The sequence below is a fragment of the Meleagris gallopavo genome, chromosome 2 (assembly GCF_905368555.1).
Source record: "Meleagris gallopavo chromosome 2, MGAL_WU_HG_1.1, whole genome shotgun sequence".
NCBI classification, from domain to species: Eukaryota; Metazoa; Chordata; class Aves; order Galliformes; family Phasianidae; genus Meleagris; species Meleagris gallopavo.
Window position 1 is genome coordinate 47,570,522 of NC_139405.1, and position 14,202 is coordinate 47,584,723.

At 43.9% G+C, this 14,202-nt stretch overlaps 1 protein-coding gene across 1 annotated transcript in view; it reads left to right on the forward strand.

Moving 5' to 3' along the window:
• The first annotated feature begins 1,276 nt into the window (after positions 1-1,276).
• PPP1R14C (protein phosphatase 1 regulatory inhibitor subunit 14C) overlaps positions 1,277-14,202 on the forward strand; it is a 52,998-nt gene continuing 40,072 nt past the window's right edge. Inside the window, exon 1 of the mRNA XM_085217023.1 lies at positions 1,277-1,704. Within this exon, the coding sequence (XP_085073149.1) occupies positions 1,447-1,704 (258 nt within the window). The 5' untranslated portion in view covers positions 1,277-1,446. The remainder of the gene's footprint in view (positions 1,705-14,202) is intronic.

Consider the following 14,202-nt stretch of genomic DNA (forward strand, 5'->3'; position numbering starts at 1 on the left):
GACACAGTACTCAAGGTTGCATCTGGAGTACTGCACTCAGGCCCAGGTCCTCCAGAACAAGAAAGTCATGTTGCTGTTGGAGCAGGTTTAGAGAAGGGCCACTAAGGTGATCAGAGGGCTGGAGATCCTCTCCTATGAAAAAAGGCTGAGGGAGCTGACCTTATTTGCCTTGGAGAAGAAAAGGCTCTGAGAAGACCTCATTGTGGCCTTCTTGTTCTTGAGGGAAGCTTGCAAACAGGAGGAGAACTGACTTTTTAGATGGTCTGTTAGTGACGGGACAGGGGGGAATGGCTTTAAGCTAAAAGAGGGAAGATTTAGGTAAGCTGTTAGGTGGAAATTCTTTACTCAGAGGGTGGTGAGCCTCTAGCACAGGCTGCCCAGAGAAGCTGTGTGTGTCCCATCCCTGCAGATGTTCAGGGTTAGGTTGGATAGGGCCCTGGGCAGCCTGATCTGGTAGGTAGCAGCCCTGCCTATGGCGGGAGGGATGGAAGTGCTTGAGCTTTAAGGTTCCTTCCAGCCCAGGCTATTCTGTGATTCTGTGATTCTATGATTCTATGACATGCCTGGGTGTTACAGCTTTCACACCCTCACCAGAGCATGCTCTGAGAGTGCTGGACATGCTCCCCCACAGCCGTGTAGTGTTATGGGACACTGGATGATTTCAGTCCCATGTCTGAACACGTGGGGAGCTGGCTCCTGTCCCTTGTTGCAGCTGTTTGCTGTCGAATCCAGCCTGGGGCCCCTAAGCAGAGCCTGCCTTAGGTCAGCTGCTTACTTGCAAACTTGTGAAATATGCTCACAGGTGTCTTTTCAGCATGAGATGGGCCACCGTGGCTTCACTCAGTGCCTCCCGAGAGGTGCCTTGCCACGCTAAATAAAACACTGCTGCTAAATGGTGCCGTCACACTGATGCTAAATGGTGGCTTTTAGAACGACAGCCATCTTCCGATGGCTAATCCTTATAGGAACTGTTGAGAGCTAGCAATATTTGCTTTCTATTTCGATTCACTGTCCCGGAATCACTAACTCCCCTCCCCAACCCCCAGCTCCCCCCAGCCCCCTGGCCCCGAAGAGCAGAAGACGATCGTGTGCAGATAGGCGACACCGACAATCGCAGTGCACGCGGCAGGGCAGCACGAGCATTTTCTCGGAACGAAACCATCGAAAGTCCACAGCTCCCGCTCCGAGGCCAGCAGCGGGCAGCCCAGCAGCCGGGAGAGGAGGGGCGGGCCGTGCCGCGCCGTGCCGTGCCGCTCCCACCCCGCCCGTGCCGCCCCTTCGCGGAGCTGCTGTCCCCGCCCCGCGCCGGCACATCCCTCCCCGTGGCGGGGCCGGCCGAGCCTCCGTGCCATGCCAGCCTTTAAACGGCAGGTGCGGGGGAGCCAGCCAGACGCGGCACCGGCGGATCTGCGGTAGCGGCGGGCGCCTGTCGGCTCGGAGCGGAGCATGTCGGTGGCGACCGGGGGCAGCGAGGCGGCGGCACCGGGCGGTGGAGGCGGCGGGGGCCGCGTCTTCTTCCAGAGCCCCCGCGGCGGCGGAGGCTCGGGGCGGGAGGACGCGGTGTCGGCGGCGGCGGTGCAGGTCCAGCAGCGACGCCACCAGCAGGGGAAAGTGACGGTGAAATACGATCGGAAAGAGCTGCGGAAGAGGCTGGTGCTGGAGGAGTGGATCGTGGAGCAGCTGGGACAGCTCTACGGCTGCCAGGTGCGGGGACGCGGCGCGGGCTGCCCCTCGCGGCTGCCGCAGAGCCCCCGCCCGCCGTGGGCACCGGGACCTCCCAGCGCCGGCTCCGGGCGGCGTCCCCGGCGCGGAGCCCCGTCCCGCAGAGGGGCAACCCGGGGGCGGCTGCGGCAGTGGGAGGAGGAAGGGAGGAAAGGGTCGTGAGGGGCCGGCCGGCGGCGCTCCGCGTCCTGCCCTGTCCCCGCCTGCAGCGGCGGTGGGCGCTGCCGGTGGGCTTCGGTGAGCAGACGGAAGGAAGGAAGGAAGGTCGTGAGAGGGAGAACTGCGAGCGCCGATATGGCCGTACTTAGTGTATTTAAGTCGTGAATGTCAATGCCGTCTTTGAATTTTCTTCTGTAGAGAGTGTATGCACGGGAGGGCTTTCAAGATTATTCAGAGGCATAATAACAGTTATAAGTAAGGGAGCTTTGTCAAAGCTTCATTAGAAATGTAGCTTTACTCCCCAGGGCATCCTATTTCTCCCCCGCCCTCTCTTCCCAATACTTACTATTATAAAGGCTCAGAACGTTCAGTCTGAGCTGAGGCTCACTCGTGCCTTTTCCATCTGTAGGGTCTAATTCACCTTCATTAATGTCTTCCGAAGGGAGATTTGTTGGAGCTTAATGTGTGCTTTGTAGCTCGCATCCCCAGAGCCAGCATCTCGCCTCTGAGCTCGAGGTGAGGCAGGACGGGAGAGCCTGGCAGCCCTGAGGTGAGGAAGTGAGGGCCCAAATGACTGGGCCTTGAGAGCCAGCATGTATGTCATTCAAAGAAGCTCCCTTCCATCTCAAAACCAGTTTATCAGCAAATTTGTCAGAAGCATTTGCTCTCATCAAAAATGTGCGTGACAAGTGAAACCTTCTTAACTATTTGCATCCGTGAACCAAGGGAAGGAAAGATATAAATGGAAACTGGTTTAAAAACAAGCAGCTGTCATCTTGGTGTGAATTGCCTTTGCAGCCATGCAACCTGAAGGCTGTGAGGAATTCTTTGAGGTCAGAAGTACTTGCATCTGTTTGCAGCTGGTGAACTGTGATGATGTGGTCAATAGCTGGCTTGCTGCATCTCTTGCCTCTGGTTTGACTCATGTTGCTCAAAACACAAAGCCTATTTGGAGGCAATGTGGTGTGTGCTTTTAACATGTGGGTGTAGTTCTTCACAAAGAAGGGTGTCGTGTTGGACTAAGCCAAAGTCCAGGGGAGCTATTGCTGCTCTTTACAGCATTAAAATAATTGGTTTGTTGTGTACAGATGCCTGAAGATATGCCCTTGAGTTTTTTTCTCGCTGTTGGTGTTATTTCCAACTGAAGTAGGAGGGCACCCCAATAAGGTGGAAATAATATATGGTTGCTTAAAAGGAGGTGTTTTTTTTTTTTTTAAGAGTTCCTTTTCTATTATGTCTTATATGGGGGGGAAAAATGGTTTGACACAACAGGTGACAATGTTTGTAGCTTTGAAGACTGAGGGCAAAATGTGTAGGTTTTCTGCTCTTTGCTGTCACACTGGAACTCTGATTGGTGTCAGCACTGATGGCGGTATGGAAAGGTCAAGCAGTTAATATGCTGTCAAAATCAAGCTGAAGATGATGAATATAGTGAATGAAGATGATAGCAACTTAATGGAAGATGCATTGCTGGAATCCGCCCGATTTACTTCTAGGCTTACGGATCTAGCTCTCATGCTGAAACCTCATCGCCTATGCAGAGTTGATAACTTCGTCTGCAAATTGGGAGGCATTGTGGGAATCGCACCTTCTGTGAAGTATCTACCACAACTTCCTTGCTGTGATGGCACTTCAGTTCTGAAATAACCTCAGATCTTCAAGAATGTCAGAAATAGCCATAAAATTACTAATCCTGAAAGAGCCAACGGGTGTTGGTATTTTGCCTTTATTCTGATCTGAAGCTGTGCTTCTAAGGAGCGATGTGCTCCATTGCTGGGAAGAACGGGAATAAGAAAGCAGAGGGTACTTGCAGGACACCACGTTGCAAGTCTGCCAGAGTCCTCGGTGTCTGTCTGTGGGACTGAGTCAATATAGCGCCTATCCACTGTTTGCTCTTTAAATAATATTTTCTGCTGAATTATGCCAAGATTTATTGGTAAATGGATGCTTACAGAAAGATTCCCTTTACTCAGAGCTGGACAAGTATTCATAATCTCTCAAGTTACTCTCTCTCTCTTGTGAGTTGCATCAGTTTGTGAGCGTGTCTTGGCTTGGTGACAAAGTTTAGCAGATGAGGTTGGGGATTAAGGAAATAGGTTTGTTTTTGCACTCTTTCAAGTGAATCTTGTTTTTAACAGGTATAATTTCTAAAATTAGATGCCAGATTAGGTAATGATGCTTGTGGAATGCTGTTTAGAAGGAAACGTTCGAGGTGACTTTTGATGGTGGCCACAGATGCATAATACAGATACTAGCCATAAATAAGGCTGCTTCTACACAAAGCAGTTTCTATGGATAGAGACCAATCTGAATGCTGAAAGGTTACCATGGCAGTAAACTTCAGTGGGACCAGAGTCTCTTCAGCAGGACTCATTTGGCATCAGCCCCTGCCAGCCTAGCATACTAAGGACAAATGCTTCAGGTGGACGTTGGATTGGGCTGGCTGTTTGCTCCCAGAGTTACTGTCATTTAAAAAAAAAAAAAAAAAGTTTTGTAGCCATTTTGGTTTGTGATGAGCATGCAGTCTCAAATTAGTGCATTGAAAATGCAGGCTTTAACCACAGGGCTTGAACTGAGTTCAGTGTCAATCTTTACTGGGCATCTTGTTTCTAAAAATAGTTTCTCCAGATGCTTCATGTTTTGGGCTAAACTCATTATTGGTTAAGAATTGCTAAATAATGCTGCACAGAACAACTTTCATCATCGCCATTTGTTCTGCAATGATTTGCAACTTGTATGGCAGCACGTAAGTGATGACAGCCTAGATTTCTAGATGTAGGATCTACCTTGTGTGTATCTACCGAACTTATACCACTTTAAATATTATAAAAGCAAATAGATTTGTCCCCAGAAACCATTTAGATTTTTAAGTACATCACACTGCCCAGTGGTACTGAACTCTACTCATGAGTTCAGCATTTGCTATAGATGGCAGAATACTGATGGAATAAGAGCAGGGAGGACATATGGATTTTATGCAACATTAATAAACAATGAAGAAAGACTTTGCTGACCTATGCGTTTATTGCTAAGTATTTTTTAATGTAGAGATGTGGATGTACAAATCAAACGAGCCCTTAGGTTTTGTGTGCTAGAAGTTCCTTCTAACATAAACTGTTGCTGAGTGTATTGGATAATCAATTGTTTTACTGGGGTAGTCTATAATCATGTATGGCTACCAGTGCTTAGTGTAGGCTATGATCTCAGACTGGAAGTAACAGGGAATTATGTTCCAACTTGCACCCTTTCCATTCCAGGGCAGCTTATATATATATGGAATTCTCTGCTTAAAAATTCTAGAAGAAATGACAACTGCAAAGGCTGCCCACTAAAGCCCCTCAAAGACTTTATTTTAGAGCACAGAGCTGTGCCAGACTGGAGATTGTCGTTGCATAGGATTCTTTTCTACTCCTTAATATGTGGATGCTACAAGGACAGGAATGGCTTAAAGCCCTTAACTGGGTGAGCAGTTTCATGTTGGCAGGGCCAATCGTTGTGGCCTTTAGTTTAAAAATAAAAATAAAAGATATTGGTGGGAATGGGAGGGAAGGGAACTGTTTAACCTATTCCTGCATGGACTTATGTCCCTCCCCTTGGGCTTTCTCTGGGAGAGCACTCTATTTGGACATCTTTGTGGAGCAGCTGGGATACACTCACAACAGCAGCTTGTCTCCGGTGTAGCGTCAGAGTCTGCCAGTCTGTACATGTTTGACTAAAAGCTGTTTGGTGCAAGAGAAAACAAGAGGAAGGCCCTTATTTAGGCTGCAGAGGTAGATCACAAAAGTGAGAACTCCCTGACACTCCCTTTCCCTTCCTGCCACACACTTGGCTGCAGTGGTAAAGCTGATGGTGAAGTGTCAGTGTTAAGGAAGTGTTGCAGGAAAGGTGTGCGCTCTGCCTCTTGTCAGGCTTTCTGGAAAGGATGGGATTTTGCAAGATGGACTCTAGAGACTTAACCTTGCCTTTGAACAAATCAGCTGCCTTGATAATTCCCAAAATATTTTTTTCAATACTGAATCAATTTGCAGACTGAGTATTGACGGTCTTTCAAGAGCGATGCTTCTTATGCAGAACAATGAGATGCTGTCCAGGGTATCAGTTCCTGTGTAGCTACATCCATACAGACGTCTTGTGACTTGATGGGCTCTGCTGCAGCTGTTTCTCTCCCAGCTGTTTGGGACTGTATACAAATGGACCACCAACCTTCTGCATGGCATATACTGCCTTCTTCAGCCTGTTCCTAGCAGTCAGGCTCTGTGCAGTCCTGTGCAGCTGAGGCAGTTGCCAGAGTTGCTGGTAGTGTGGTGTGCTCTGTGTTGGGAAGAATACTGTGTATAGGGGACAAATACTTTCTTTTTTTCCTCTGTAAGGGCATACCAGTATATCCAAAATAGTGTGCTCAGCATGCAACTGAGGTTGCTGTGTAGTTGTGTGGATGTGATGGTGTGTCTGGGGACTACTTATTCCTCAGGCTACTGTGAGGTAATGTTTGAGATTTATGACTTGTTTCTTACAGAGGTGTTTGTAAGGAAATCCACCAAATGAAACACCACAGCCACAAACTTGCTGACTGGCTCTTTGAATAGACTTCCTCTGACTCAGACAAAGGCTTTACAAATGGTAACTGTGTGTGAAGTCATTTCCAAAGGGATCGCAAGTAGAAATAGACTGAAAATTAGAAAAGAGGAGGAGGGAGACTTGGCCATTGAAAATAAGCCTGCCAATAACAAGTGTAATGGAGGATTCCTTCCTTTAGGAAAACGAGTATGACAGTTTAGATGCACTGGAAGAAAGTGTTCAGATGTTCATCACATTGCTTAAATTCCAAGTTATTTCTTTTTGATTATTATTACTGGTGTCAGATCTCCACAGCATGAACCATGGAAGACTCTTGTAGGCAGAGACCCTGCTCAGCAGCCAGAGCAGGGCAAAGGTTGCTATAATCGGAGATCTGCAAAGAACACAGCAACGCTGGCATAGCAGAAGTCGTGTAGCAGCAATGGAGAGTTATTTGAAGAGTCCCAAGAGTGGAAAATAAGAAGCCCAAAGTGGCTTATAACATGCTTAAAGCTGTAAAACAACTCTTGTGAAATGCATGCTGCTGCTTTCAGAGAGGAATTAAATATCTGCTAAGGTGCCAGTCACCTGCTGGCAGTGAGGCCGGAGCCCTTTGTCTCTAAAAGTGCTGCTTAAACTATTATCTTAGGTTCTGAAGACCCTAATTTAGTAGGAAATGTACCACTGTTCAGCTACCTTCATCCCTTTAAAATGCAAAATTGACACTGAATCTTAAGGAGTCCAGGAAAATTATTTTTCAGACCACTTGAGCTTTGTATAGTTTGAATGTCATGATTCGTTCTTTAAGTAGCAGCAACATTTGTGGCTGCTAATGTAGAAGCTTTACAACATAAATCTTCATCTTCTATTAGCTATTCCATATCAAGTCTTATCCTTTACCTCTTCATTCAAGATTGAACCAGTCTCTTTGCTGGAGGTGTGGGTGTGATTGCTTTATGACGAAGCAAAGAAATAATTGATTGCTTACATCACCTTTCATAACTGTGCTTCTTATAAATAGTATCTTCCAACCATTGTTGCTACAAAGACTCTTCTGCCTTTAGGCAAATCACTTTGTGTAGTCAGTGCTTGATTATCCAGAATGATGAGTGTGTGAAGAGAAGATGGAAAAAGTGTGGATTAAAACAAGCACAACAAAAACAGTTGTGAACTTCTACAGCTCGTGCACTGAACAAACAGCTGAAGTGGAGAGGGTGGGATTTGTTGACCTACCCTTTTCTCCTGCTCACGTTTGTCACACAAACTCAGCCTGTGTTCCTTTTGAACTTGAGTCTAGCCTGCATATGCTTGTGCTTTTAGCACAATTAAACTACAACATGGATGCTTTATCCCCAGATAGCTGAGAGCTGACTGCAGTGAGCTTTGTTGCAGGACATGGGACACAGTTGTATCCCTGTACTCGGGCAAAGTGTACGGCAGGGCAAAATGGTGTCTCCTGTTATTCTCAGGGTTTGCGTTAGCTGATCTGAACTGTGCTACAGAACCAGATGCCTGACACAAAAATAGCCCTGTTTAAATGAGGAAAATATGTATTTCATGGTGCATCTGCCTTCTGTTAAAAGGCATAGTGAATGCTTCTAAGTAGGTGTTGAAACTACATTAAAAGATGTTCTACTTGAAATAGAACTTAACTACCGTAATACTTGTGAAATTGGGGATCTCATATGACTTAACTAATTCTCTAGTGGTCTGTACCTTGCAGAGTCTGGCTGAACTTCTGATTGATTAGGATATGTCCATTCACTTGAAAAAGCAAAGTACTTGGACCAGATCCAACCAGTTTTGTAGTGCACGCTACCACATGTAATCTGTAAACTAAAGCAGTTCTCTTAAGAGTGCAGAAAATGCTTGTGACAAAACATGCTGTCCCATCTCTAGCCTACTTCAGTCTGAGTTATGGTCACCTTATCTCTTGTTACAACAGGTGATAAAGCAGCAGCAGTATCAATCCATTCTTCTAGTGGCCTTGTGTCTTGCCTGCTGTGTAAGTCCTAGTTCTCATTTTTCCCTTCTCTTTTTTATTTTCTTTCCCTTCATTTAACTCCAGAAACTTCTCTTAGACAGCAGAAATTGAGTGGGTTCCACATGGCCATCCATCTGTGTCACTGCAGCTTTTGGCTGCCTGTCTTAAAGCATTGTGACATGTGGAATTATCCAAGTCAGGATCTCCAGAAGTTAATAACTTTGGAGAAGGGGAGGACAAAAATCTTAATTGGATGCAGTCCATACAGCGGCAGTATGACTGCATTTCAAAGGTAGAACAAATTTAGCATGTTAAAGATCTTGGAATGAGGAACCGTTTTGGCGGAGGTGTGCACTGAAACAAATCAAATGGTCTTTGAAGTGATAAGTGTTTAATTCTGAGGCTCACATTTGAGCAGCAAAGCTGTTACCTCTTTTCCCCCTAAGGAGCATGGTATCTATTCTAGGAAACCAGTTCAACTCTGTATCTTAAACTATTTTAGGGCATCACACAGATCACAGGCCTGGAAGGCATCTTGTATCTTTTTAATGCACGTGATATTAATCAGTACTACAGATCTAGTAGATCTGAACCTAGAAAAAAATGTGTACTATAGATCTTTAATTATTATACTGTTGATAGCTTAATTAATTGAGTGTAATATGGTTCTGCATGTGGATCTGGCACAAAGAGAGCTTTAGTTTAAAGAGGCATAATGGCAAGGGTCTAAATGCTTGGTTTGTGCACTGAGTGACACGTCTTTTGGATGGAGAACAGTTCTGAGTGTGATGCTAACAAGGGTATCACACGCTCCATTCCTGTGTATTGGACATCACAAATGCAAGTGATGGCACAGTGAATGCCTAATGAAAATCCTTGTATCGCACTGTCTTCATAGGATTACTTTCTAGAAGATAGAATTGGGAAGGATCTCCTAGTTCACAGAGCCTGCTTTCTCATTTGCAAATAAGCTCTTTGCATTTCATATAGTTTTTTTTTAACAGGGCAACTGAGTTATATGTTTCTTTCAAATTATTTTATGGGGTTAAATACACCTTTTACACCTGTAAGGAACTAGGCTCTCTCTCACTTTTTTCTGAATTACAAAAAGACACAGACAAAAGATCTGTGCTTGTTTGGGGTGGTCTTGCCTGGACTCTCACTCTGGGATGAAGTTTAAATGGATTGTAAATGCATTTTATCATCTGTCCCTACACTGAGTATCATCAAGGTTGAGAGATGGTCACAGTAGAGAGACATAAGTATCGAGGCAGTAGGGCTCTGCTGTAGATCACTTGTTAACTTACAACAGAAGTCTGCAGACTTCAGGGAAAATGTACTGACTAATATTTTATAGAATTAATTTAACAATCCTTGGAAAATATAAGATGTTAGCTGCTCAAGATTCTAATTTATCATTCAAATGCTAAAATATCTTCTTTGAAGTGGATATATAAATTGACTTTAGTGTAATATGAATGACTTGTTCTGCTTTAGATATCTAACAATCTGATACACTTACAGAGGTTGTTCCGAAAAAAGTGCCTCCTGGAAAACTGTGAGATACACAGAACACAATAATACTATTTGACTGAGCTAATTCTCAGCTACAAAATACATTTTTTTTTCATCACAGTCACCACGAGCTGTGCATTTTCACCACTGGTGAACAGGAGCCTGCACATCTTGCTCGTGAACATCTGTACCAGTGGAGGTGACCCACTGTCTCTACTGCTGAAATGCACCACCCACTGCTTCTCTGTGCATACATGCACTGTATGGTTACCATAAATGTTCAGCAAGCAGTGATGAATGTCAGTAGGTGTCAGTTTTTCTACATGGAGCAATTCAATGACACACATTTCCTTTACGTGCTCTTCCACATCAGTAACCATTCTCCCAGACTGTCCCTCTGCTGCCACCTGCCATGTGGCAACAAAATGTAACGGAATATTGGTGGGAAGATTCAGTCTCTTCTGCCATACCACCAACATCCACCACTTACACTGTGGGCTAACATAGTAAAATGGGAGGCACTGCTTTCAGAGCAGCCCGTGTACTTTAAACACAAAGGATGCCTTGAACTTTTGCAGTTGGTTGCTTTCTATTGGAAGGCTGACACCTGAAGCATGTATTGCACTTTATGTCAGAAAGAAATATATGGAATAAATTCTTTAGGATTCTTGGTTTTACTGTGCTGCTGGTAGGTAATCGAGCTTATTTAGACTTTTTGTGAAACTGTATTCTAGTTTTAGGTGCACTGAGGCAGAACTGCTTAGTCTTCTTTACAAGAAAATTAACAAAACTTACTGAGTTTAGATTGTGGTTGAATTCTTCCTCTTCATATTGAAAACTGAATCTTATTTAACTGCAGAAACTAGTGTGGGGAAGAGATGGTGGGAAGTTGCTCACTGGCTGCCAGGAACGTCTCAACTCTTACTGAAACTGTTGCTGAGGTCTTAGTTTGAATCTAGAGCTGAATGGACTAGGAGTTGACTTGCTTGTAGGTATCCAACTGCTATTCATTTATCAAGAGTAAACTCGTATAGAAAAAATTTTCTATCGGGTTTTGATCAACAAATATACTAAAATGAGGAATCAAGGTCCATCCTGCACTTTGTAATCTAAGGGCTTGTTTTGGATTGCCTGCTGTGGAGACTTCTAGGGCTACCTCCATAAAGGAAAAACACCTTAACAATCTTTCTCCTTTGCCTCTCTTCATTTGATCTCTGAACACATCTTCCTGTTTGTTCCTTTTAAGTTCCTGTCAGATTTCCACTTAAAGTATTTATGTAATTATTTCAATTTTAGCTCTCACCTTGAATGTAGCAAGCAGAAGGCAGGGATATGTTCCAGAATGCACTTTAGGGAGCTTACAGTTGGAAGGAACAATGGAATGACACTATGGCCCCACAGTCTTTGCTCCCTTTTCCTGGGATCTGTTGTCCTCGGTGGAATGGTCGAATGGTCACAGCAGATTTCTATACTCCCTCGATCTGAGGCAGTTTAGAAAACTCATTTTAAAAAATCCTTAGGCAGTGCTCTAGTGTTAACAGTCTGGGGACTTGCCCAGGGAGTTAACTGTTTTCTCTGGCCCCTAGGGAAGAGGAGTGCCGGCTTTGGAGCATGTTGGAACTCCTGCTGACATTTCTTGACATTGGTGGACTAGAGCCAAAATGCATCAACTGCAAGTCCCTGGCTTGCGTGCTGCTCAAAACTGGTATCTGGGAGGAGGCATAGCAGTCATCACAATGCAAGATACACTGCTACACCACCCCTTGAAGGAACGACTTGCTGCAGACTATGGAAATCTCTCTAGATCTCTTACCAACCAAATTTCTGCAACAAGAAGTTGCTCCTTTGCCCAAGGGCTTGTTTTGATGCCACTGGATAAGTTTTCCCCTAGAGAAGACAGGTTTCTTGTCTCCCTTGTCAAATCTGATATGACCTAATACTTTTGACCAAAGAAATGTTTGTGCTGGAAAACTGTCTATTATTCCAACCAATAATGATTTAATTGATTGGTTAGACAAAAATTATAGAATCATAGAATGGCTTGGAAGGGACCTGAAAGGGTTGTGTCAAATACTTGATGTAATCTCGCAGTGTGACTTTTGTGGTAGAAGGCAGTTTGTACATAACTTTTTAGGATAGGGGAAATGAGGACGGGAGGCTAACATGAATTGGACAGGACTGCTGAAGCTGAGTGACTTGGGGAGGACCATTTAGAGGCCTTTTTATCTCGCATGCTCTTTCCTTGTGTTCTCTCAAGAGTTCTGATGGAGTAATTAATCCTTGAAGTATCCCAAGAGGCAAACCTTCTTAATTGCACTGCCTCAGCATAAATCCTCAGAGTACAAAAGGCCTGGTATTGACCATGTTTGGTTGAAATGTTTTCTTGAACTGTTCCTTGGGTCTTTATCACCTCTTCTCTGAAAAGAAAGCAGTCAGTCTGTCATATTTGAGGTTGTCAGGCATTCTGCTAGGAGAGCATAACATCATTGCTCTGACTGATGGAGAAAGATGCTGGTGAATTTCAGGGCTTCTCTGAAGTGCTGGGTTGATGCTTAGGAACTTTAGCTACTTCTATATGAACTTCATTCCTTTCTGACAAGGAGGCAGATCTTAATGTAGGCTAGAAGAGCAGTTCCAAATGCTGCGTGTGGTTTCCAAGTAAATCCTTATTTGTGCAAAAGTGCAAGAATGAGATATGTAGAAAACTGTAGAAAATGCTCTGAGTGTTCCTCCTATGTTGTCCAGCTGTGGAGCTGGAACATTCATACTTTGCTTCCATGTAGCACTGCTTGCTCTTATAAGCACTATATTTCCTAGTTGAGAAGTCCTCCCTCCAGCTTCTCTGATTCATCATTACCCTCTATGTGATGCAACAACACAACATGGGCTTAGCTGACTTCTCTCTATTGCATTCTTCCCATGTGCAGAATTATGCACAAATCACAGGGAAGAAGTCAGCTTCCGTTATTCTGAGGTGAATACTGGCGTGCTACTGTGGATAAGGCAGTGATAGGGATGTCCTGTGATGTCTGTGTGGAAAATCATTCCACTGGCATAATCCTCAAAGTGCCACCATGTAGTAAGCTCTTGATGGCTAAACTTACTGCACTGCTCCAGGATGACTGTGTAACAGTGATTTTGAGTACAATGTGTATTTGCTAATTCCAAACTATTTCTACCTTGTGTGAATGTGAAAGAGCATGAGGATAAAAAACATGACTTGTCTTTCCTATCTGCTTCGGAGTGTTTTGTTTAACAGAAGTGACAACAATGCATAGACTTAGCATGTCCTATTTTTAAATCAAGAACACAAGGCATTTGCTCTGGAGACAACTCTTGATTTTTTTTTTTTTTTTTTTTCAATGAATATTTTGCTGAGATCAGATCCATGTCATGGGTATGGTTTAAAAAGTGCTGAATGTTTCCCTCTTACCCTGCTCAGTGTAATTTGTGATCAATGCCTCTTATTCATTTAGCAATTTCACACATTAGTGGTTCCTATAGTCTTCTTTAGAGATGCACAAATTAGACAACAATTTCTTAACCAGCATGTTATAAATTTCTTTCTTTCTTTAAAAAAAAAAAAAAAGTTGAGGTTTTGACAATTCACTTATGAAAACAGTAAAATATCATGTTAGTTCCCAAGAAGGCTAAATGGAGCCTAAGCATTTCCATGACTGGGTGTCAGTTCCTTCTTTATGCTTACTAATCACAGTGCAGCTGCAGTTTCTTTATTTTCTCTGTGTAGTTGTCTTGGTTTTAGCACAACTATAATGAATAGATTTTTCTTTATTTTTCTATTTTAAACTTATACCTGAATAGAATAATTGATAGTACTGTGTTATTACAAGCAGTTCTTTTTGTGGGAGCAAAGAGGTATTTTGGCATCCTAAAATGTTTTTCTTATAATCACATCCTCTCACCAATTGATTTTATTTGGCATTCAATAAAGATGATAGAGAACTACAGTCATCGTAACAGAGGATTGACTTTTATTGCCAGAATTATGGGCACCATGAGTTGCGGAATTCTCAAAATTCAGAATCTTATGGCACTTGGTCTTGTATTTCTTATGGTGCTTGTTTTTCATAATTTAGTAGCAATGATATGAATCCCAGCTAACCTGCTGCTCCTTGTTGTGTCTTGCCCACACCTCCACCTGCTGGCTGCATCCCTGCTTTTACTGCCTGTGGCTGTGGGGTAATTTACCCACTTAGAAAGCATACCACAAAGGCCTATCTGCCTTGAGAACTGCTCTGAAATTT